The sequence below is a fragment of the Varroa jacobsoni genome, unplaced genomic scaffold (assembly GCF_002532875.2).
Source record: "Varroa jacobsoni isolate VJ856 unplaced genomic scaffold, vjacob_1.0 scaffold_610, whole genome shotgun sequence".
NCBI classification, from domain to species: domain Eukaryota; kingdom Metazoa; phylum Arthropoda; class Arachnida; order Mesostigmata; family Varroidae; genus Varroa; species Varroa jacobsoni.
This window is the reverse complement of record NW_019213512.1, coordinates 191,433-217,266: the sequence shown is the minus strand read 5'-3', so window position 1 is coordinate 217,266 and position 25,834 is coordinate 191,433. Positions and strand designations below refer to the sequence as shown.

Sequence of the window (25,834 nt, the reverse complement as noted above, 5' to 3'; positions counted from 1 at the left end):
CTGCTCAGAGCCTAAGCAAGCATGCGCTTGTCGGTATAAAAGGCTGTTAAAGAGCTAGCGCAAGTTCATTCGTCACAGCACGTTGGTGATCTTATTTGAGCCATATTTTCGACGTCGCTTCGGCAACGATGGGAAGTGTATGCTGTGACAGTTCTACGATTGTTTGTATAAAGGCAAGGTTGACACTTGTTGGTGGCGAACGAATATGCTGAAGGTAACCAGAAGCACCGAAAGTATAATCCACCGGAGCAAATAATCATTGTACAAAAGCACGAGAAGAATCAAACTGTGTAACAACTGTGTAGGTAAACATCGACACGACAGAACATCGGACAGAGTGTCTCGAAGGAGCCAATAGAAACAGTGCAGACATGTAATTGTGTACGCAATGAGCAACATCGAAAGACCATGACGCTCGTGAAAGGTTAGCAGTATTCACAGATGAATGATACTGAGTAACTGATAATAGAAAACTAGAGACAATGAAGGGAAGCGTCATTATATAGGCGTCACTATCAGGTATGGAACGGTTGTGTTTGTGGGAACTTGCAAAGAACTTAATTGAAAAAATTAAAGCCAAAAACCAGTGGTGACATCCTCAGATATTAGGTTTGAGCGTCTCTTAGTGCGGTTTAACTGACCTTGGAAAAGAACCATTGTTTCAAGTACTACAATAACAACTGCATAGCGTAACCTTGAAATAGTAGGTGTTTATTGTATGCATTTATTCAAATTTATTTTTTATTTATTTATTGTATGCAAAATTTTCAGGTTCGTAAAGGTAACTTCTGGCGCATTGTTGTATAACCGCTCAAGCGTGTGGCATAACGTAGGCTGGTTAGCGTCACGCTAAACACTTTGCAACTTGAAAAATCATTTGACAGTGATGTTGGTCCGCACGTAAAGTTAGAAGCTGCATAGATTTCTAAGTAAATATATACATGTCTGCTTTGATATTTTTATAGAGAAAAACTTTATGTATGACGAACACTTTTTGCCTCCTTCATTAAGATGAACAGACAAGCCAAAAAAATCGCTATCTATGACATTGGTAATTACGAAGTTTCGAATCCCCTAGAAAAAATTGTTGCTTACCCAAAAATAAAATCGAATTCTTTTTTTTTTTTTTGCTAATAAACAGCATTTATTATTATTATTATTATTATTATTATTATTATAAAACACATTATATAATGTGTAAAAAATGGATGGCTAGAGTGATTTTATATATTTAGGTCGAGTTTTCACACGAATGCGCGCTTGTTTTTTTTTGAAAAATTTCAAATTTTCCACTAAGGTTTAACATTTAAATAAGCTAGCGTCCAATACGATGAACCGAATTAATTTTAACTAATGTCACAACTACATAAATTATGGGCATACGCAATAAGGGATCTAATGAGGTGTTATCAATTTATTCCCTTATCCGATATGTGTCGAAATTAAATATTGAATAGCAATGTGGATAATATGAGATATCAAAAAAATAGCAACAGATACGCATGAAAAACGGTGCCGCTTTTCATTAAACAATTTTCAAAAGTACCTGTATAAATTTCCGCCTTTACCTCACAGAGATTCGGAAATAATTAGTGACAATTTAATGCAATATAACAAAAAGTAAGGATGTAGTTTTCTGTGGGGAAAATTTTTCAATGGGGGTTTCGAGGAAATTAAACTTGCATTCGTATCGAGGAATATATATATATATATACATATATTAAACTTTGATGCAATATTAAAATTAGTCAGGGCACACTTTTAAGCATCTGAATGATGCTCTTGGTGGCTAGCAAGCCTCTATTTTAAATGAACTTTTTACGGTCATACTCTACCTGGGTATATAATTATTCCTGGTGATTTCCTCTTCTGCATAGGTAACGCATTACAGACTCATCCGCAAAATGTTTAAGTAGATCGAGCCGCGTTTCATATGCGTGCAACAAATAGCTTCGCTGCTAATGAACTATTCACATCGTTTGCCGTAAATTACGTTACCTCGTAGGATATTCGTGCAGGAGGAATACGCCCATAGGCAACCCAATAAATGATCAGATATTTCAGAAGAAATTAGGCAGCCAAGCCGGAAAGCAATAGAATAAGCTTAGTTGCAAATCTCACCTACGGAGACGCTCTGGTGACACTATTTAGCTCTGTTTAAATCAGCCTTCGTATTAATCTGGAAATGGGGTGAACGCCTCTTGGACGCTTTCGGAGCAACGCCCGTCCGATAGCGTTGACTATAGTTTCGTTTCAGCTTCCTTTGGGAGATATTGCATTGGCCCTTTTCAAAGTCACTGAGTCCTATTAATACAGTTTCTCTAATGATAAGGTTCGTCACGTTTCATGAATGCACAACCTGCCCCAGGAGCTCAGAACTGCGGAAAAGAGCCCGGAGTAATCCTGTGATGGTGGTACCGTTGCTATAGTGCGTATATTTACCTTATGTTCGTAGACCAGGAGGTGTTCGCCATTATTGCTAATCAGAACTTTGCATGTCTGTCCACCCGACCTTAAAATGACTCTACTAGATGAGTTTAAAACTTTATTTGTTTGGAGAACGACGAAGCAAAGGAGAGTGCTCGATCATTGTGTTTTTTCTCGGCTAAATCAAGTTATTAATTCAGCAATAATTTGTAGTTGTGAAGAACTGAGATATTATTATAAACTATAACTGGATGAAACACGTCTGCGCACTCACCACCCGATGGGCGCCCCGCACGAAACCTTTTACAGATCTTCTATGAGAATATTTGTGCAATCAACGCCTAAGACGTGATCTAATTTACTAAATTAACCCTAGTTACGACCACGGTTGCCAATAGCATTTGCACTTTGTGCACGGGAGAAGTTCCACCAGCTTGTCCTAACGAACCCACATGACGTCAAGGGGGCAGAATCGTGATGGGTGCAGATCTAACCGCTAGACTAAGGCATATTGGGGATCGCTTTTCTTCCAATTCAATAGTAGTTGCCTGTACTAGTTGTACATGCCGAGGAAAGTGGGCAAACATTCTGAATGCGTCCTGGCCATCTAATGATTACAGATGCGATCTTAAAGGGAATAGGCACACTTTGGATTTTACCGTCCATGCCCAACGATAACCACGTTCATTTTGCTGCAAAAATACCATAAAACTCGCTTATGCGTAGGACCACTAGGGTTGCAAGTTTATTGTAGATGATATATTAAAAAAAATAGGATTTTCACCGAAATCTTCACATCATGTAGTCTTTATAACAGCATCTCCTAGTAGCTGGTTAATCTATAACCATTTCGAATTCAGTTTCAAGATACTTCATATATATCTTCCTGGTATTCCGTAATTGTTGTGATCTCAATAAATACATGTGTTACTACTGCATCATGGCTTTAGGTGACTGGCCGCGACTAAACTAAAATTTACATTTTAGTTTAGTTTATTCCAAATCGGGCCGGTAGGGAGAATCCTTCTTTGTAAAACAGTGTCAATATCCACTCCTATCCTCTGAACAATTTCTTATGGGTTAACATCGTCGTTACCATCCTTTCCCGGTTCGCACGTTTCGCAACACCGAACTTACCGGCAGATGGGTCAAGTTCCGGCATCGCCCAACAGTGGCTTCTTGAAGATATAATAAAGTATGACCTGAAGTAATTTAGTAAAACTCGATCGAACTAGAGAATATATTTATATACACAGTTAACAATGTCTTTGCAAGTATTCTCACCCATATGATCGAGCAGGCCTAGATCGTTCGCCATATATTATTCAATACTGAATATCTTACATGGGGCGGAGCACAGTATTTCATATATGATGCTCTAATTATCCTGATTTGCGCGAATTTAATAAACCATACAAGTGCCGAACGCCCACTCACTTTATGTAGCAATTAATTTCTATCTGCTTCATTCTTACGAACTCTTAAGTACGCGTGCGGGTCGAATACCTTATATAATGCCTCGATATGCATAAATGTATATATTCTTCACATGTGTTTCCATCATATTGCGTGAATTATTGCACCTTGTACCTCGAAGAGGGTAACGAGGTCTTCGCACACAAAGAATAGAGATTTCCCTGTTCCCTAGAGATTCCCTAGAGAGAGAATAGAATTATGGGACCATTATACTGAGCATCTAGCGGCGATACATCGCGCGGGTACTGCGGTGTACTAGTACGTACTGCCATTACAACACCATTGAGAAAACAAAAAATCAACTGCTTCTCAAAGGCTCCCAGCCAGAAGCGACAACAACACCACTATTAACGCTCCTAAAACCGTCGTAATCGTAGCATTTGTGGCCATCAACGCAAAAGAACCGTCTGCAGAGGCATTGCTACGAGCTAAACGACGCGTATATGTTGCGTCACAAATGAACGTACACATAGCTACAGTCAGTCGCAGCTGCTGTCGCTCACCGATCGCCTAGCGAGCTACGGAGAACGAGTAAGCACGAAGGTGAGACGTGGAAAACTGGAACGTGGACGATGAGAGCGCAGAGCGAAATACCCGCCTTCCACGCTTCCTGGAGACGGAAAGAGGCCGGCGCAGACAACGGAACAGTTGACAGACCTATGTTGGTCCCCGTAATAGGACCTTCCCATTGTTCCTGGGAATTAGTAAGCAAACTTACCTGATATACACAATGTATTTGGCCTTCATGCTTCTGGTTACTGCGGTCCCTTTTTGTGGCCTTTTCCAACATATGCTTCATACGCACAGTGTAATGGTAAAATAATCTGGGGCAACGATGAAAACACTTATGGAAAAATGTGCGTGAAACAAATCACATTCCTACAAAAGCAACGTATATATTATTCATATATTTTTCCGCGTATACGCTCTTTCCAATCTCAGTTGGTGTTGGCATTAATTTGCCCTTTAGTTAGTTACGCTATCTTCCATTCTTCTCGGGGAATTTTTTCGGCCGATAAAACTCTAGTCGAATCTCGGCCTTGTCTGTTGCATCAGTCGCAACTGTACACGAGATAGGCGTGTACATGTCCAGCAAAAACAAAAAGATTGCGCACAGATCGTAAATTCGTAGCAGTCACTATATGAGACAGGTATATTGTATAGTTTCTTTTGGCGAACACGATTCCTATGGGAAGACTGTGAGCGCGTCCTTTGCCTACCTAGCTGGAAGACCTGATACGCGGTCGGCAATTGCCGATACGCTGTTAAACGGGAATGCACAAAGGATCATACAGTGACACTGACGACAGCAATCAGCCACATACAGGGATGGAAAAACGTGAAAGAAGATCAGATACGCTGGCAGGCTAACGCAGAGGAAAAGCGAGTGGAGGAAGCGAACGGACCAACCACTCTTTATTCCCTTATACAGTTACTGCTTTCCTAAGTGTCGTGCCACACTATCTGCCCTAGCCTTTTTCCGATCTTGATTGCGTGTCTTCGACAAAGGAGCAGTTGTGCTGTGAATGCGTTCATGTGGTATCATGCCTTGTCTTATCACATCCGAGGGGACACGTCCTAGTGTACCGGTATTGATTCTCGCTCGCGTATTACTGTAAAAGCCTGTCTGGACACGGGACATAAGAAACGTTTCGCGTAATACCATCGCCAAAAGGGATTATCGCTCCATATTCTAAAAAATTTAGCTCGCTCATAGCAGCATCACCTAGGGTGAGCTTGTTATAAGGACAGTGACAGAAAGGAGGCCGAATGTGCGTTTACGAATGCCCCGTCCATTGGCAACTATCGAGAAAACCCGTTACCCATATCGCAATTATGATATATAAATGATTAGGTATTTCTTGTCTGTATTTCTACAGCATATTTGACTATATGGCGCGAACAAGAATACCTTACTTGCTTTTTAAAAATAATTTATTCTGGCGCCATATGATTTGGGCTATTTCGGTTTGTATACATAGCCAAGATTTTCCTTTTTCGCCGCCACAAACGAGCTGGTCTAGTTCGTTGTCGTTCTATCAGACGTATCGGTGATAAGCCTGGCAAACCGTAGCAATTTCCACAAACAGTGGATTATCGATTTAGGTTGATACGACGTTTTGACATGTCGGGAAGGGAGCGAAAAGACAAGAACGCGACGCTGGTCAGAAATGGAAAACACGATCAAAGTTAACATTGAGGCGACAAGTAATCTCATAGTAGATAAGAAAGAGCAGGCGACGCATGTACCAGCTTCGGAGCTTTATTCCAGAATGCGTTTATTATTAAGATCGGTGTAGATAGCCTGCGGATGCTACATCTGCCCCATGATGTGACCATTACTATCCGTGTAGTATCATACAAAGGCTTAAGTATTATGGTCCTTATACTGTGGGCAATATAGCAGTCACAAAGATCGTCATTTGACGTGTCATTATTCGTGTTCGGCCTATTTCTGGTTGGCACGCTCACACAAAAAAACATACGTTAACGGCACTTGAGATTACGCTCAGTTTTCCATAGCACGGAACGATAGCAACGCGGAATTTTTCCGCTTCAAGACTGTATTGCATTGAATAACCTCAACGATGATGCACAACTAATGTCTGCTTTTGTCTGTTGTTTTCCTTTTCTTTGCCTTTGTTGTTAGTAATCGAGTACTGTAAATCTTGTTTTGGGTTTTGCCTAAATATGGGTTTGCCTAGTAACAGGAAACGGCAGCTTTGACCTTCGCCTTTTTCGTTCGCCTTTCAGCTTACTCAGAGCATCATCGAAACAATTCCGAGCGGGTGCGACACGAGCGACGAGGACACTATAGGTGAATAATCTAAGCTATAAATAACATTTTATAGCTTGTACGAAACGATGTCAGATTTGCTAAATAGCAAAGAAGCCTTTCAATGGTAAATGACCATCGAAAAAGATCAGTGAGGAAAAGGGAAACGATAAGTAAGCTGCAACCGCCTTCGCTGTGGTCCCCTTAGTTTCACTCAAGACAGCAGGGAACATAGAAGAAGTTACAATAGAATATTACGTTATGGTGCACAGTTATATTTGTCCACGAACCGATATTACATATGCGTATTCCATTATCCCGTCTACTCTACTAGATCTTTCAGCTTCAAATTCAGAAGGCGCTGAGTTGTTTCCGGAAACATTAGATAGCATTCAATAGTGCCGGAAAATGAAAGGAATTTCTTTCCATTTGCCTTTCTCTGATCGGCTTTCCCTCGTCGCTTAAATATTGCGCGGCAGAGTGCCCGCACATAGCCATAATACAATCAGTTCCACTGGATTGATCGGACTGATCGATCGAGCAGTCAGCTTCGTCTAGCTTTCAATCAAATAGGGGCATTTGAAGCGGGTTCGGGCCGTCGCTTATGATGGGAGAAAATTCGCTAAAAGTATCGTTTGTTGTCAACAACAACAACAACAACAACAGCAGCAAGGAGCTATTATGTGGGTTTAGCAGGTCTGAACAAAAGGAACAACTACTTTAATGGTCCTTCGCAACAACACAAAATAACTGATAGCAAGTAATACATATAGCCATTTGGCTTAATGCATGAAAGGCTGAGGGAAAGGACTGATCTGATGTTTGCTAGAACAGCGACAAATAAGATTGTGTCATCTCGTATAGATAGAGAGATTAAAAAGCCTAACCGATGTTCCTGTTTTTCTTTGGCACTGGCAGAAACTCTGCCTACAAATAAACTTCTAATTAGTTTAAATCTTACATGCAACTTTAAGTTGAGTTTAACTTAATTCGACTCTAAGAGTAACAACTTTTTCGCATATTTCACTTTGTTCTGCTCAACTGACTGCTAACTATATTAGCACGTTATGCTATCATACACTATAACATGCTGATCATATACGCTATGCCCAATACGACAGAGGGTAAGATTTTGAAGGAACGCATTTTTACTAGATCTTTAGAGCTACGAGTATAGTACAATGATATCGTATTAATTAGCATTGGTAGGATGACAAACCCTGGTCTTTCTCCTTCGCTCGTTTGTAGCCATGTATATTTTCGGCCACCGGGACATTTCACCGCTTCACGTTGTATTCTTTAATACTAGTAGCGTGATAAATGACATGGATGCCTTCCCCGGTAGGTACTTCGGTCCTGTGATCGTCGAACGCATATGAGGCGTTAAGCGGATGCGTTTCCACTGCGAATCCACCCCTGTTCACAATGAATAGATATTCTCATGTGTTATTCTTACCGTAGTCTATTCCCCTTTTGTAAACCAGTTGCAAGTCTTAGCAGCATTAACAAGTAGATAAGACCATCGGCTTTGACGCTGGAGATTTTTTAACTAGGGGCCGACAACACGGTCAGAGCCCGATGTAGGTTGGCCAGACGCCACACGACAGATAAGCAGACGCACGCTGCACGACGCGCGAGTAAAAGGGTCGAGGCCTGTGCTGTTTCCAGGCTATTTATCAGAGACCCCGTCAATGGGTGTTAAGCAAACCGACCTTAGAGAGAAGATCCACCAATTCCACTAAAAGGCTTGGAGACGACTTACGACTGGCAAGTGGTATGGCTCCGTGTGGCTGGTATTCTGCTTGAAGCAGAATATGGGCTTAGTGTAAGGGGGATTGTGGTTGTAAGGTTGCACATACAAGATAAGCCACGCACCGCATGTCTACGGTGACGCCTGTTCACGGCGCGTAACTTACTGCGCTCCCCCGCTTGGCATTGCTGCGATCGCTTGCACCTCTATTGCCGCTGTGGCATCCATATCTACTGCATAACAAAACGCTGGAGAGTGGATGATATGTGATTGTCCTACTTAGTGTAGCCTACAAATGGCCGTCGAAGGAAGGTACCACCAGGGTAAAGGTTCATATCTAGGCCGTTTGTATCTTTATCGGTTTGGCGCCCGTTCTGCTGTTCGAGGTGGTTCTCTGTCTCGTAACGTCAGAAAAACCCTTCACCTTTTTAGTGCTGGTTGTCTGATACGAGAAAGAATATAAGGCAAGGGTCATTACGGAAATAGGTTAGGCGACTGAGAAGGACCAAGGAAAAACATGAGAACCTGCACAGCAACACAAGCAATGTATAAGACAGCAGAGCTAACAATTAAACTGTGGTATAGATATCAACTTGAGAGAAAAAGTACACCATTCGAACGCTTAGGAAAGCCGTCGTCAAAAAATATATACTATTGCCCTTAATGGAATATAGGACTGGTCTGTCGCTCTTGAAGCAAACCTATATAGAATAAGCTAGAGGGCTGCAAGGATGAATTGACATCCCGGCAGGATATCGCAATACAAATAGTTTGTAAACTCGTTAGCCTACCACACAACTTTCATCAATTTGTAAACTAAAACAAAGGGGGCGCTGATCGTCAATCACGAAACGGGGCTTCCGTATATCGGTCTAGTAGAATTCGTCGAGCAGTATTTGATAGATTTATTGCAATAAACTACTTAACACATGTTGAACATAGCTAATGATTCTTGTTCGCACACAGACAACCCTTCGTATTGTATCATTGAAACAATCTACTTCCACGGTATTGCGTTACAGTCTATTTTTGTATTTTTCTATCACTCGTACGATAACGAGTCTGTAAATTAGCCACGATACTCTTTTGAAAAATACATGTGAGTCTGAGAGTGAAGAAGTGAGCATCTGCTCAGCAAGGCCTTATTTCATTACGGTGAAAACCTCGCTTCTATGCGCTTAGTTTTTATAGGCCTACGTCACTATCGTGCTGGTGGCGAGAAGCGCTGAATGCGTATTCTGTTATTTTAATAAGTGCTGGAACACCCGGAATAATCATATATCTATGTATGTTGCTCGCTCACGAGAGTTCGTTATAAGGTACAGCGTAAAGTCGTTTACTTTATTAACAACTTTACGAGCACAAGACCGCGTCAATTTATATGTGCCCAACCAGATTTGAATCGAAGAATTCGATGAAGATCGAGTCGTCCAATATTAGCAGCATAACAAATAGCCGTGTTTATTTGTCCTACTACTGATCAAGAACATAGCCGGAAAGGTTGTAGGATAACAATAATAATTGCTGTTTATTTTTGCAATAGAAAAATGTTCATACGTTTTTTAGGCCTATTACTTATTCCATGTGTGGGCCGTTTGTGAGCTTCGCGCACCTCTTTCGTCCAGGCTTACCACCACCGCTACTCATTATAAAAACTGGTCGCGAGAACGTAATGAAATGTACAGGCGTATACAAGCTACCTGCGACAGCTTAGTGTCTAACGTGTTTGCCTATTGATCCTAGTGACACGTGATGGTGTAGGTTCGAATCCGGGCATCGACAGGCACACGTTTCATTTCGTGCTGGAAGCCAGCCATTTGTTGGAATACCGGACGGAAAGTATAAAGGCGTGTGTACATGTGCGCTAAATCTTCCTGTATCGTTTTTGATTTATTAGCTATTTCTTCAGCCTCCAGGCTAATCCATCTACTAGTGTTATATGCACATACAAGATTGCCATGCATTCCTTTATTGCAATCGTCACTAGAATGTAAACCTATCGTTAAATAACATTTTTTGCCTGCCGCTGTCTTTCTCGGCCTATATCACATGATATTGCTTAGATACCTAGCTCTATGATCGAAAGAAACTCTCGTGTTCCACTACAGATATTTTTACATCTGAAACCATCGCCAGACATAATATCAAACTTTTGTATTCAACATTTTTTTGCAAACTTCATTGCTACTTGTAGAAATAGAAACGGATTCTAAGACAGTGCTTAATTAAGGCAATACTAAAAAAAATAAGCCAGGTAAATTTAATGTTCAGTTGTACTCCCGATATTGCTTCAGAGGGCTAGAGCAGAGCGCACTGTGTGTACAACCGCTTCCGAACTCGGCCCGTCACATTGAATATATGACAAGTAACATTTGTCGCTAGTATTAGATAGCCTTGAATTGATCGCGCAAAGCTATTCCTATAACCATAGTACTGAATCTGTATACTATAATGCGTACTCAACCGATAAAGCATAGCCCATCGTTTCACGTAGGAGGATTAACCCTTGTTAACTATATGTAATTGCTGAATGTATAGGAGACTTGGGGCACCGTGGAATAAAAAAAAAAAGGCATTTTGTTGATTACGCTGAGATGATAACGCGCATCACGTTTCTTGCGGCCTGAAACACGAGTGTGGCATACATAGTGAGGCCAGCGAAACAGGTCCTTCCACAGATATTGATCTTAGATAAGCTGATAGATTGGTCTTCTCATTATAATCGGCAATGCTAGTCGGTGCGTAGGTACGCCGAAGAATATTGTCATTTTTCAAAGAGTTCCACCAGATAGTCCAGCACCTTTGAATAATACGTTTGTCATAAATGAACCGTCTTTATTTTTAATGGATAAACACATAACCGCTACGCCGTCAACCCGACAGAAGCAAGTGTAACAGGCAGCACTACACACCAACGATTTGAGGCAATGCAAAATCTAGTATTTAGCAGCTGTTTCTTGCACTACTGCTATTTCAGCTTGGAGAACGCTGAGTTGTTCCCCCTAATTTCGACTTCGTAAAAAGACAGAACTCCTATTTCGTCTAGTAGTCACGTGAACGAGTTGACCTCATAGAGGACGCCTTAAGTTCTTACTGAAAAGCTCATCTTCTCTGATCGAAGAAAAAATTAGCTAAATGTGCCGTTCATTCACCACATAGGTGGGGTAAGAAATTAGGTTCTTTCTTACGGACGTTCCAGTTATGCGGTGGCAGAGCTTTACTTTATTGTGTGACCAAAACAAATAACCATATGATGTAGGTAAGCTAATTTATTCCAACGGTGAACGTGTTTGCTAAGCGGCAAGCTCATGTGGGAAATATGTGTACAGGGAAAATAGATTGCTAGGAAACACGCGATAACTTTACATGCCAAACTCTCGGCGACGGCAAAGGGATCTGTTGCCTGTTGCGTTTAGATGGGAAGCTTTACCCCTATCAAATGCTGACACAGAGGACACCTTTGGTTTTACTGGAGAAACGTTATCGGTATAAAGGAATATGTGCCTATTAGTGTATAATAACGGCACAAACCACGCAACTTGCTTGAATGGACAAACGTTATTGACAGTGATCGTAGTAATCATAACAATAACGTCTGCTGTATCGTTGTGGGACGTACACGCTATGCGCATCTGACAGGAAATATCTCCTAAAGAATAACGAATACATATGTGTATGATCTCACGTGAAGGGCAAACCTGTCAAGTGTCTTCGAATATCTCTGCCTTCAGATGGAATCGTAGTAGCTGGGCTCTCAAGCGACCTTTGAACAGGTAAAAATTCGTACTGTCATAGTCGTGGGCCCATTAAACTAGAAGCTCATAAACTCAATCGAATTTGTACGTGTCAAACTCCTACTACAACTGTTCAATAAGTTGGCTAGTTCACACATTGATTGCGGAGATACGTAGTCTATTGGGAATTTAAATTCGATCTTCGCGGATAATGTGTCGCCTGTTAAACGCTCCGGGACAAGCTCGTTTATCAGTGAATTAATTAAGGTAGCATTAATTCAAATCCAATTAGGCCGTCCACGAGACCCCTGTCGGGATAAATTATATTATTTTTTTCGGGGTATTTTATTTTCGATCTTAGATGTATCTTTATGAATGTTCACAGCGCTGATAGCTATAACAGTTTTTTTTTTTCTTCTAAATTAGTTTAGTATTACCAGTTATTTGTTCTCTATGAAGAGGTCTTCGAAATCACCTGTTCGTACCTTCATTGAGAACCTAATCGAAGCCGGCCTTTCTCGGCTAACCTGGGATTCTTCTAATAAACCGCTAAAACAGCATCGCAACCATAAACTCTTATAATAATACCTTATTTTTCTAACAATTTATATCAGATAGTAATTTCGTAGACCGATCCAATTGTTGTTATTAAGCTCTTGCTGACTAATCTTATCTATTCTAGCACTGAATTCAATTATGTGATGACGACCTCCTGTTCTATTAACTACGGCACTCCTTTTTATTTTTAGTTTGTCAATCATGGTAAGCTTCTTATTCTAAGTGAGTTTGGTTCTTCATACAGGTCTCTAGATTAGAAGCATAGGCAAGCACCTAGATGTTGCGTAAAATTCTCTTACCTGACTAAAATGAGTGGGAACAGCAGGCCCAATCGTCTCATTTTCTATTGCCCTGAAACTGTTTTCCTAAGACGTCTGTTCGAATTTCTTATTCGAAGAGGACCACGTTCCGTGATGCGTGCAGATACCTGCCATGCGTGCATGATGACAATCGCTCTCGCACTTTTCGTCTGCTATGATTGATTGCGTGATTAGGTTCCCAACCGAAGATTGCCCCCAACACACTTGCTTGGCCCGTACACACGACACGCTTCGAGTGTCCAACAGATATAGAAGCATGTAGAACCTTTATGCCACATATTCTTATATGCATCACGTTCTACCTTATAACGTAGCCAAGCTGGAAGCAGTCTACCAATCAAGGTTAGGGGCCTTGGCCTCTTTATTCCATTGCCACCGGGTCGGGAACAATTCGATTTGTTTTCCACTCATCGTTCATTTGACGATGTTTAGGGTTTTGAGTGATGTCTGCGAGATGATCAACCTAATGGAGGAGTTCGCCCGCTGCCAAAAGCCTTTTGGTCGAAATTTCCAGCTTGTTTTTTGGCTTGGGGAGGGAAAAGTAAAGAAGGACAAGCAAGTAACAAGGAAAACGTACCAATGTCTTGACCCAATGCCTAGGCCTATTTCAAAGTCTGAATATCTGTATGCCATGCTAAATGCGGGGCTTTCCAAGCTAATAAATCGATGTAGTACCTTTCAAAGACGATAATTTACGAGATCATGCACATGGACTGCACGCAGGTAGACCAGCGCAGAAGGTCCGAGCAAAAAAAACTCGTTTGAGTTCACACTTACGTGTGTTAAGGGTACGTCTTTCTTGCCCATTTGATCACAGACGTAATCCATTACGTTGAACCTTGAGGATGCCTAGGAAGCGATAGGGATCACGCAAGCAATATTAACTCAATTTGTAGGCCCAGCCAGTGGATATTGCCGGCGCGATAACGAACCCCTTTGGCTGTCTATTATTAATAAAGGTGAACGCTACTCTGTTTTATCGTGTTATGTTGGCAAAGGAGAGATCTGGTGGCGAAGCATCGCTAGAGTGGAAATAACCTCTGCCTCATTGTTGTCATCTAGGTTGCTCTAGCGGAATATAAACGAGCCCATCAAGATAAATCCCCGTTGCCATTCTACAAAACCTGCAAATCGTTGTTCCTCATAAAAGGCCCTTAGTATGGTCGATTTTAATTCGTTATATGTTGAAGGAGCCTTCCAGCTGATTGTCGACGGCTTTAGGTCTACAATAAAGGCAGACGATTGTGAGGGAGCAGACGCTATCTAGCAGTTAGAGTCGTTTTCCAACTACGCCATTCACAGCCATCCTTTAGATAAATGTATGATACAGTGTTATCGGCCCTTTTGCTGAGAACGATTTTGGCGATGAGCGTGTGTGCTACAGTATAGATATGTGGACCTACTGTTGAGATATCTACCAATATATGTCAAGCTAAATTGCATACGTGTATGTTATATAGAGATTGAACTATGTGAAATCGGCTAGAGGAAATTGCTGAAACAAGCTGGTGAACGAAGTATCTTGTTTAGTATTATTATTATTACTGCTTTTAATCTAAGCAGCTGATAAACTAGAACAGATCTAAAGCAGCAGATTTCAATATTCTTTCAGAATTTCAGGTCAAAATGTCTGCGGCGAGTAGAACCGATCTGCTTCCCACTATCGATGAATGCTCAGTGCGAACTAAAGACCATTACAAGCTGGTCGTGCTCGGTGATTCAAAAGTAAGCATATCGAAGTAAATGACGAAGGCCTAGGTTACTAGTTCAGTATCAGGCAATACCCTGTCGATAATCTGGGTTAGTCTTTGAAACTACGTTTAGAATTGCCAATGGGAAAAGATTTCGCCGTTGCAGATCCTTGTTTTGTCTTATGTCAGATCTACTATCCATAATCTTATTCAGCCTCCTATTCGATGGATTACAACGCGACTATTTAATTTATTAAAGCAACTAGAAAAATACCAATTGAGCCAAGCAAAACAAATCATGACCCATGAGTGAAACACTTATTTCCTCGTTTTCTGTCCTTATTTTATATCGCCTTATGCATATTTTTTAAGATAATCCCTTTATTCTATTTGCCTGTTCACCGCTGGCGATAACGAGAATTCTTGAGGCGAGGTCTATCCATGGTTATTACAGGATTATCATATTATTATATAATATGTTGCAGGTAGGGAAGACTTCAATCATCCATCAATTTCTTTACGGTAAAATGCCCCCAAAGTACAGCGCCACTGTCGAAGAGTTCCACCAAGGAGAATTCGATCTGAACGGTACGTATAATATTGCATTATAAATTGATTCTATCATTCCCGCTTTCAGCTCGATGGTCAAAGTATTACCAGCTACCGTAATGATCGAATCGAGCTCGTATAATTTACTACCTTTAGTAGTCGTTAGCGAGTGATTTTTCCAGTGGTATCTATTTCCTGCAGTATTTGTTTTACCAGCGAATAAAGACAAAATCGTACTTTTGTTACCCTGCAAATACTACAGTCTCTTCACTTGGTCCTAACAGTGACGGTATGTATGGTTACATAATTGCAGTATACGTCATAATACCACCGTGTATAAGAAGAATACCACTTACAATGTAGAGGACACCTCTAGTTGCTTATCTGGGCTACTAGGAAGTTAGCTACTAGTTGCAGTAGGTTCCCATCTTTTCGCAGGTAAAGCGAGTACCTTCAGAGTTTAGGCAAAGATAGGATCGAGAATATGGGCGCCGATTGACAAGCCCCTGGCATCAAGGGATCAAGGATCTCCTGGCACCTTTTAAAAGCTACTGATTTTTTTTTCCATACGATAATATAAAGGTTGATTAATCTTTAACGATTACGTCAGAACCTCGTTCATGACGGCGACAATGTCAGCAGCAATGGTTACCGTGTTACAATAATGATATCGAAAACCCGCAGCAGTTCAGGAGACCGGCTGCAATACATTTACTAGACCAACACGATCTCAGAGAGTGATGTGTTTTCGTATGGCTCTAGGCCATATCCAAACAGAAATAGTATCTACAACGATGGTGAATGGTAGCAATCATTCTGTAAGGGCAGCATAAATGCTGATTAGTGAGATTCAACATGGCTACAAGCACAGGAGGATCTGTTGATCTAACCTCCCCAATAGCGGAAGACGGTGCTACGATATTTATAAACAAAGTTAGGTATAGTATATAAATAGCCAGATCAGTGCTTAGAGCGACTGTGACAAGATTAATGCTTATGTTGTAAGAATAGCAATCAGCGCAAAAAGTGCCACTGTCGTCAAACGTTGGTATTACTGACTGTTCGTTGTGGTATATGAAAGCCAGATAGAATGTATGTTGGCTCGCATATAAAAGGCCTGCGTCCAACATACGACTAATGCGTGTGTATGTATGTTTACTTTGGCAGGAACATCGTTGACATTGGACATTGTCGACACTGCTGGTTCTTACCCGTTTCCGGCCATGAGACGCTTGGCTATCACAACAGGCGATGCGTTTATTCTCGTCTACTCGATTGATAGTCAGAAGTCCTTCGAACAGGTAAACAATAATTATGGCACAATCGTACATAAGCAATGGCTGTCCTTCGACACTTCAGTCGGCTATAGGGCATCCCACTAACACGTAAAACACCATGTGAAATGGAAGAGCCGAGTAAATCCAGTGTTGATTTGATCAACATAAGCCCTTCGGCACCGAAGCGCTTTATGTTGATCTGGCTTGCTCGGGTCTGATTTTCTAGTTTTTACAACAGACAAAAAGCGGCCTATATACTTTAAAGATAAGCGTGTCTAGTCGTGGAAATGTGACTGTAGTAGATTCAACGCAGTGGTCATGACCAGGATCATTCCTGCGCTGAACGACGACCTCGGTCTATAATTGGGAAACGAAAAATCTACCAAATTCAAAATTCGACAAAAGTTACTTCTAATTTATGTTTCTTTTCCTATGCCATAAAAAACATGCGAATCTGAAAACGGTCGTGACGACATTTAAAATGCATAATGATATAGAATATTAGGGTGCCTTTAGCATTGAAGTACTATGAATACTTCATGGCAAAAGTACACCTATTTTAAGGTTGAAAGTGTGTCAATTAGAAGACATTTTGACATGTTATTTCAGAAAAGCTGTAGACGAAGTCGAACAGCCCAAGCCACCATATTATGAATAGTAACTAGAGCCTGACAATTGCACAGCACTGGTCTTCCTTTAGACTGCCTAGGTTCGATTTTGGACCAAACAAATTACTGGCAAAGTCGGAGCTTTATAGCATCAATGGAAATAAGCTACGAATATAGTAATTCTTTCTGCTTCCGGACTGCTTATATGGCACTTCCTGGTCTGACTAAATAAAGATACTAGGGCATGTTGTAGAATTGGCTATAGAAGAAGTTCAGTAAGTGATTAGGTTTAGTATGACCTTTTGTTGCGCTTTACAGGAAAACGACTCATTTCAATATGAAAAAATAGGGCAATTTAAGGGGCGACAAAGTTAAAGGGTTCGTTTAACTTCTCCAGAGCTGCATTGCAGTAAAATCAACGCGAAGGCTGTTTCAGAGGCCAATTACACAGTCGAGTCAGTTCCACCTGCTGTTTCGCCAATAGCCGTTATTTTCTCACCCGAAGTTAGCGTAGAGGGTGGTAAGATCCTTACAAACAGAAACTACGTGGGCATCAACTTGATCCTGTCTGCTGACTGAGTAACTCAATTTTGGTTATAGCAACTCAATTGGATAGATACTCAGCGTTTAAGCTTGGGAACTTTGAACATGATAATTGTCCCAATCTGTAGTTTGTCGCAGAACCTGAGAGCAATTTAACGGTATTGATCTGTTTTTCCAGAACTAAAAGGCTAGAAGCCGTAATTAATAAAACGTCGTAAGCTTCTGTAGCTTGCCCATACTCTACAGAATAGCATTTCTGCATATGCCTTCATTGTTATGGAAGTTTTCGGGTAAATCAGAGCAAACGTTTAAGGAAAAAGGAAGCAATGGTAAATCTACATGTGGACGAAGTGCTTGATTCAAGAGTCTTTTCGAGGTGGTCTTTTTCATAGCCCCGTCATCAACAGGGATATCTGACAAGGATGACCCTCCATCCCATAACAACCATATCCAAGGATGCCATGGGGGCCAATTTAAGGTTTTGCTAGCTATAAAAAGCAGCATACAATATGAAAATCCTATTTTCCATATTTTGCACGAAATAGTTGGAACTCCTTTTCCAGACGACGCAAACAAGCAGAAAAGGCTATCCTGAATTGTCAGGAGGTTCAAGTGTCCTGTTGCATTTTCCTATTCTAATTTATTTTTAGCAATAACCTTCAAACTATTTACTTGGTTTTCCCGCCTCTGGGTTTGCCGCTGTTAATGCATATGACCGCTGATTTTACAAAGCTAAATGCTTGGGCAGACAGTTGACTTTGCTCTGCAATGCGCTTCCTCCTATGCTAACATACTAACGAAGCTGAGGTGAACTTTCTGGTAAGATTTGAAAAGCCAATAGTAGAATTGAGCGTTTTTCAGGCAAAGATACACGCACGAGCAAGGGCAAGATGGTCTGCAAGTTAGCCAATATTTCCTCTAATTCCATAGACGCCTGTAAGGTGCTATAATAACTTGAGGCCTTTCCGTATCCTTTTACTAATTTCTCTTTCTCTCTGCCCCACACATAATTAGCTAACCAAAAAATAGGTATGCATAATTATATCCAATTATCGAAGCTAGTATAACATTGTCTTTGCAAAGAAATGCACTCTACTCTACTAGACAAGTTTCATTATAATTGATAAACAACATCATTAATATATCGGTCTAATGCAACGTTGTATAGCCAAATATACATACCAGCTGATGAAGGCAAGTTATATATAATTGGAACGCTAACAAATTTCGCTTTTCAGGAAAGGGGTTTCAAGATTAAAGTCCAAAACCACCCCTGTAAGTCATATTAACGATGATATCACCAGGAGTTAAACGGCCGTCCGTGGCAAAACGAAGTAACTGACTATATACAACAGTATCGTATTTCGTAAGGGCCGGCAGGATCAAGAAGTTGCTTTTGTAAGGGGACCATTGAATAGAGCCTTCGAGGAAAGAGAAGCCTAATTAGCATGCAATTGGTTTCTGTTTCCATAATAATATAGTTTGATGCTAATCTTCAATATAAGTCAGTGGTAATTTGTGCCAGCGTTTTGTATAGGCGAAGGCGAACAGCCACGGTCTTGTATTTACCTTCGGACAGGAGAAGGATCATTAGTTGACGTCTTTTTTTCCATAAGCAACGAGAAATAGGTCAGTTTATTTTTCTTGCCTGCTCTTAGGACGAGGCGTAGTGATCTGATATTGGCTAGTCTAAGAAACACTGTCGTATCAAGTTCAACATAATTGTTTAGGCACTAAAAGGTCTCCATTTATGTTTATCTTTCATATAGCAGAAATACTTGATGAAAGAGCCGAGTTGTACAATGGCAGGCGAAAGAGACATGAACGTGTGTATGATCTTGAGTTTTTATAATCTACGTGCACGAACATGGGTTTGTCATCCGTCATCCTCTACGGCAAATGTAACACCCAAGCACATCTATAGAATAAAACATATGTTCTGCTTCTGCTTGGGGTATGCCGTAATTTGTTAAGAAAGGTTTAACTAAATCCATGTTGAATTGCTAAAAAAACGTTTCTGTATAGCCCTCTCTCGTATCGCTTTGCGTATTGGGTCATTTACTTGAAGGGGAGAAATAACGAGACAATCGTTCATGCCTATACTTTTTTTAGATAGTAATCCATTGTGAGGCCGTCTCCGATTTTTATACCGAATGCCTAGAAGACTTCCTTCTCGGAAACTTTTTTAGGTGATATTGCTCCTGACAGCTATATTTTGACCATAGTCATCATAATCATCCATTCTTATATCTATTATGATAGGTACGAGCACTCCGTGACGAAGTTCTCGAATACTGTAATCGGCAGGCACACATTATAGTGGTTGGTAATAAAGCTGATCTTGAAGAACGAAGGCAAGTTAAGAAAGAACTTGCAGAGACCCTCGTTGAAATTGACTGGGAACATGGTTTCATTGAGACGTCAGCTCGTTCCAATGTGAATATTTTGCAGGTGAGTTATTCTGAGCATACATTGATGGATATCCTAAAAAAAAATTTTGTTTCTTCACACTTTCCCTACAATTGATTTGCTAGTTTTGGGGGTATAGTGGGGAGGCATACGTTAGGGCAGGGTCAAACAGTTTATGGTCGAAACCACTTTTTAACAAGATACTTAAACAATGTTGGGTTTTTACTCTTACGCAGTGCTATGTGGAACGAGACAGCTCATATATGTTCTGAGTGTGTCAAGTAAACTATAGCTGTCGCTATAGATGTTGATGAAATCCGGTAGTGATCTCTGATCTAGATATGACTTCACTTGGCTTTCAGACTTTTAAGGTCGGAAATAGATCTACACACAGCCATCTACACTTTTTGTTTCTAATTAAAGGCTAACTGTAACTGGGCCTATCATCGATCATTTCATGACATTTTACAAAATAATATTTGCATTACACTTCGTGCTATATTCCGAACGTCCTATGTATCCGTCTACACAAACTGTTTGCTAAGCACGATTATATACCAGCAATGTACTTGTTTGCACAAGTTATTTTCTGTTCTTCTATACAATTTTTACGTATACGCTTTACGGAAATTGTAACGTAATGACAGCATCTCTGATACATCGCAAAAATTCCTCACTATTACCATTTGGTCGTAATTGTCTAGTTATTATACAACAGAATAATTGCAGTATACTATCATTTGTAGGGCGCTATTATGCTGTCGACTAAGTCAGTTATGGGTATTTTTACCCAACATTAAAACTCTAAAATGATTTGATTGTTCGACGGTTTACTTATAAGATATTTCCGCACGTGTCAGAAGATCTAGTTGATCTTTCTGAAGACTCATTAATGTTCTCTAAAGCTGCTTATGTTTAATGTCTATAGTCAGAGCAGCGTATCAGTCCCGATACTCAGGGCGACTTTGGCGAGATGCAGCATATAACCGACGGATAATAGATAGGCCAAATAGATTTGCAACGTCTGCTGTCAGCTTTTTCTGAGCAGTCGGATTAACAATTAACTGATTTAATTCGCATATGTTTACGCTTTTGCCTACCTATAATTTGTTTAGAGCTGATCACAGCTTCAAGTTTTGGATGGTCAGAAGCGGTAGGAAACTAGTCGCCGGTCAGAGTATCTTTGTATACCACTAAGTATAACGAAATAATGACATACATATATATGTCTTTATGTTCGATATGTTATCCGAAACGGTTATACAGCAGATCGATTGATACCTTCGGCTTTTCGTTCCCAATACGATCAGATGATGGAACGAGATTTCAATGTTTGCCAGTTTCCTGGAGTGGGAGCATGCTTACTTGAGAGACGCTATTGGGCGAGACCATAATAATTTCTCGTCGTATGATGATGCTTTGACGGCTGAACTCACTGCTATACATTGTAATGTTCGTTTACGCAGAGTACTCAGTCATGAAGGCATCGTACTACAATAAAGTATCACAGAGCAAACGTTATGCAATGATTACGATGAGTGCTCGAGTCGTTCGTATACGAAACCTTTAAATTGATCATAGTAATTGGCCACTTTGCGGTGCAACCAGTGTCCGTATTAGCTATATATTGCTGTACAAAAATACTGTAACACGACCTGGGACGTCCGCGAATTTATAATTTACCGAAATTTAAAAGGAATCTATTTGTTTTATTTATAATAGAAATCGCGCGCCTATTATTGTTTTAAATTTGCTCGGATTTCGTGTTCTGTGTGTTCACTAGAAGAAAATTTGGTCCTTCTTCCAAGCTCTGCGTACAACGTAACCGCCTACAACTAGTAGGGGGCACAGGAGTGCGATTGCTCGTTAACCATAAGGAACAATTCAAGAGACACCGTAATCTTCACTCGAAGTTCATTATTTTGGATGACAGTGATGACCGTAGACGTAAAACTGGGCTTGTTGACGACAATCGTGCTTCGAGCCAGTGATTAATCATTATGGTAATATGGTATATTAATTTAATTCAATATTCTAATGAGCTCTCAGGGATCGACTCGACGATTGAGTTACGGAACATGGCCAATTTTAGTGGTCGACTGATACACGAATGAGGATCTACCGGGGTTTTTCCAGTTACCGCAAATACAAAGAAAATTAATCGCTTCCAAATAAAAATAAAAGTACGAAGTGTCGATTGGAATTGTCTCACAAATACCGGCCACTATTAAGCTTCATAGTTCAATTCCAATTTTGTATCACAGATCCCAACGGAATAGAGTTTTGTTATATCCCTGTATATATCTTACGGTTATTGCTGCGTGTTTTTTTGTCAGCTTGTATGGCAAGCAAAAATTCAGCTATATAGTATTATTACGTGGGATAGCCAGCATATCGTACACGCGCATATCGTAACGTAAAGCGTATTGCTTTATTGTTGCAGATCTTCAGAAAACTGATGAATATATCGAAGATCCCGATGGAGCTAACGCCAAAAGTTCTCGAGAAACAACGTCGAAAGTCTCTGCCAGTTCACAATACCCAGCCATCCCTTAGGGACCAAACACTTCTTAAACGAAATTCCTGCAACGTATCATAAACCAATCGAACTTCTGAAGCCCTAAGGCAATATCGATCGTATCTAACCGGCGCGACGCTTGCTTTCGAATTTACCGGGTAGGCCTCGAAGTGGTTTCGGCGTATTTCATTTTCATCGTAACAAATCAGTGAATCATCACCAAATGTCATGAACAGCATATATAACTCGTATACAATAACCAGGAAAAAAACAAGTGGAATCGAGGCATCAGATACGTCAATAATAGTGGTTAAGATGTCTGCTAGAAAACTAACGGACACCAATAGAACGGAGGGCGCATAACGCCGCAAACACGATGAAGTCCAAGAAGAATCGCGGACTTGCAAGCCAGCCGTAGAAAAATTAGATATCCTGCATAGAGGCGAATGCTGCGTGTCGATGCCATGTTCTAAGAAAAGTCGCTATTTCTAACGTCCACTTCTTATCCAATTGCGGACCGAAGGAACACGTTCACCCAACTTCCAGCTCATCTCAATTCCTTAGCGTCGACCTTGAATCTCGAAAAGCGAAGCAAAACCAAAGGAATGCATAGAGGATAATGACAAAAATACCTAGAACTACTGCTCATATCATCCATTCGCTATGAGGTATTTGGGGGTAGGCAAAAGACTAAAAGTACCTATACCCAAAATAAGACATATTGCTTCTTCCGATAAGCCGAATAATATCGAAAATTTACATTAATTACCCAAATGAAAATGAAAAACACACAAAAATTGCATAGATGATAGTCATTCGCATATAATTTTTATTAAATAAAAACAAATAAACATTCAATACTGGAAAAACGCTTAGAGAAAGGTAGGGAAAGATGCGTGAACCGAAGTCTTTCGAAAATAAGACTGATAAATAAACGAAGCAAAAAAAACGGAAAATCCTATACATGCGACACATATATACAGCATACGCGTGCATATAGCTTACAAATCATTCACATGGATATCTACACGAAAATACAACCAGCTAAGTACAATACGAAAATATTTTGAAGAATATGGAAAAAATATGCCAAAAACCTTATTGGCTTCGAACTATGGGGTTCAGACATTCGCCTGATAATGATACTGAGAAAAAAATTGCACCGTGCTAACACGATGTATATGTTAGAAATCAAAAGTATAATTATTAATGTAGAAAAAATGAAGAAGTTAATAAATAAACGACCTACTTAATAAATTGATACTACAGCGTCTCTAGTACTATGGCTTGCTGTCCTCACTATCGTAGCATTTATATATATATATATATATATATATATATATATATACATACCAGCCTGCAAATAGCAACTAGCTATTTGTGCTCTGGACAGACGGGCAGAATATTGATCGAAGTTTCAATTGACAGGCAGCCTGTATAGGGGTAGAAGGAATTTCGAAGCACGCACTTCTTCATTTTTTTTTCTCATGAATAACTGTATCTGTTTGGCCTCATAAAGTGACCAGTTAAAACTATATATGAGCTAAGCGAGAAAAGAAAACTCTCGGTAAAGAAATATCTGCTATTGGGTATCAATTGTAGAGCAGCCTTTATTACGTCCATTTCAATATCCGTTATATAGAGATCCATCAAATAAAGCCATGTGACTTGGATCATTTCATATATTTTCCCGTTGCGAATAGTATTATTATTATTATTAGAGTGCAGCGCGGCTAGTTTCAACTTTGAATTTCCCGCTTTGTAAGTACGTGCGTCTGCTATTCTTTGAGCAGTAGCTTGATAACAACATGGTGCGTAACGTTCCCCATACATTCGGCTGACAAACAACAATTAAGCCTTGTCAATAGTCGACTACGTCCAGAGCTATCGGTGAGGAAGATAGATAGGCGCTACTAGAAGCGATACAGAACCCGACTCTGAGGTATAATTGTAATTTATGAAAATCCATTGCATCCACTCACACATTCAATGTTTCGCTCCACGGATCATTTTATAAAGCGTAAACATTGTCAAACTCTAATAAATGCAGATAAGATTAATAGCTGAAAATTACAATATTAAGGACGATAAGGTGCAGTTATCGTAGGTGTTATTTTTGTTACTGGATTTTTCCTTTAGCAAATTGAAATATGGGCAAGTCTACGTTATAGCAATGGAGACATATGGGCCAACGAATTAAATGTCTTTGACTGATATTTTGTTAACAAATCATTAATGACTGTAATTCTTCTTCTTCTTGTAGCAGATGTTCTCAGATTAAATAAACTTTCGCCCACCTTACCTCACCCTGTCGTTTATTTTTGGTATATTTCAAACTGAAAACAAATGCGAAGATCGTAATGAACGAATCGTGTTGATTTGCTGGCCTGGTAAGAGGCCATGTATTGCATATACTGTATGGAGACTTAGCAGAAACAGCAAAAGTAATTTGGTTCAAGTACTATAGTATTCTAATCTTAGGCTTATCAAGAAACCCATAAAACTTGCTTTCGTTTAGAATGTCATCGAATTTGTATCTAAATGCATAGTTATTATTACAGCATACGGAATACACAGTGCCGTAGAGCAACTACAGGAATCGATTTAAACCAGGGTGGAAATACGGGCCGCGTCAGCAGGAAGTTGTCGGACTGCCACAGCCGGCATGCTGACAGCGCTTCTATAAACCCGCTCGTTCGCAGCGGGACCATTTAGCCCGCATCGCATCGTTTACTAGAAGCAATACAGATGCACAGCAATCAATCTTAAGCACGCTTCTATCAGGAACTCGAAAACGGGAAACATCATGCATAAAGTTTGCAAAAATCACTGGAGAAAGTTGCATCTACAAGCTGAAAATGATACATAACGCACAGCAACGTATCAATAAGTAATCGACTAAGCCAAGAACATCCACGCAATCTTCTACGTAAAGAAGGAACAGGAACTGTAACAAGCTATTTTTTTTTTTTCGTTTTCGGCATTAATAAAACACTTCGTGCGGATCTGTAGAAACGAGTCAGGGGACGAGATTGGCCTAAAACCAGGACCTGTAAGGGATGATGCAATCATGCTTTTAACAACTGTGAAGCTGAAAAAGGCATCGTGGTAGAAGTAATTCAAAAACAGGTCGCGGCACAAGTGCTAGATTTCAGACTACCAATGCCTCAAGTCAGGTTGTCAAGTATCGGTGTGAGG

General features: G+C 40.3%; 1 protein-coding gene across 5 annotated transcripts; it reads left to right on the top strand.

Moving 5' to 3' along the window:
- On the top strand, nucleotides 1–24,937 carry LOC111261897 (dexamethasone-induced Ras-related protein 1). Of its 5 annotated transcripts, none has more exons than XM_086968881.1 (6): nucleotides 1–424; nucleotides 14,662–14,766; nucleotides 15,218–15,320; nucleotides 16,449–16,582; nucleotides 19,972–20,160; nucleotides 22,562–24,937. In XM_086968881.1, exons 2-6 carry the CDS (start codon nucleotides 14,668–14,670, stop codon nucleotides 22,715–22,717), a joined length of 681 nt encoding a protein of 226 aa, XP_086825007.1. In that variant the 5' UTR covers nucleotides 1–424; nucleotides 14,662–14,667; the 3' UTR covers nucleotides 22,718–24,937. The 5 variants fall into 5 exon arrangements, with proteins under 5 accessions (XP_086825007.1, XP_022691480.1, XP_022691481.1 ...); XM_022835745.2 differs by having other exon boundaries at nucleotides 14,654–14,766; XM_022835746.2 differs by having other exon boundaries at nucleotides 1–519; nucleotides 14,654–14,766.
- Nucleotides 24,938–25,834: the final 897 nt, after the last annotated feature.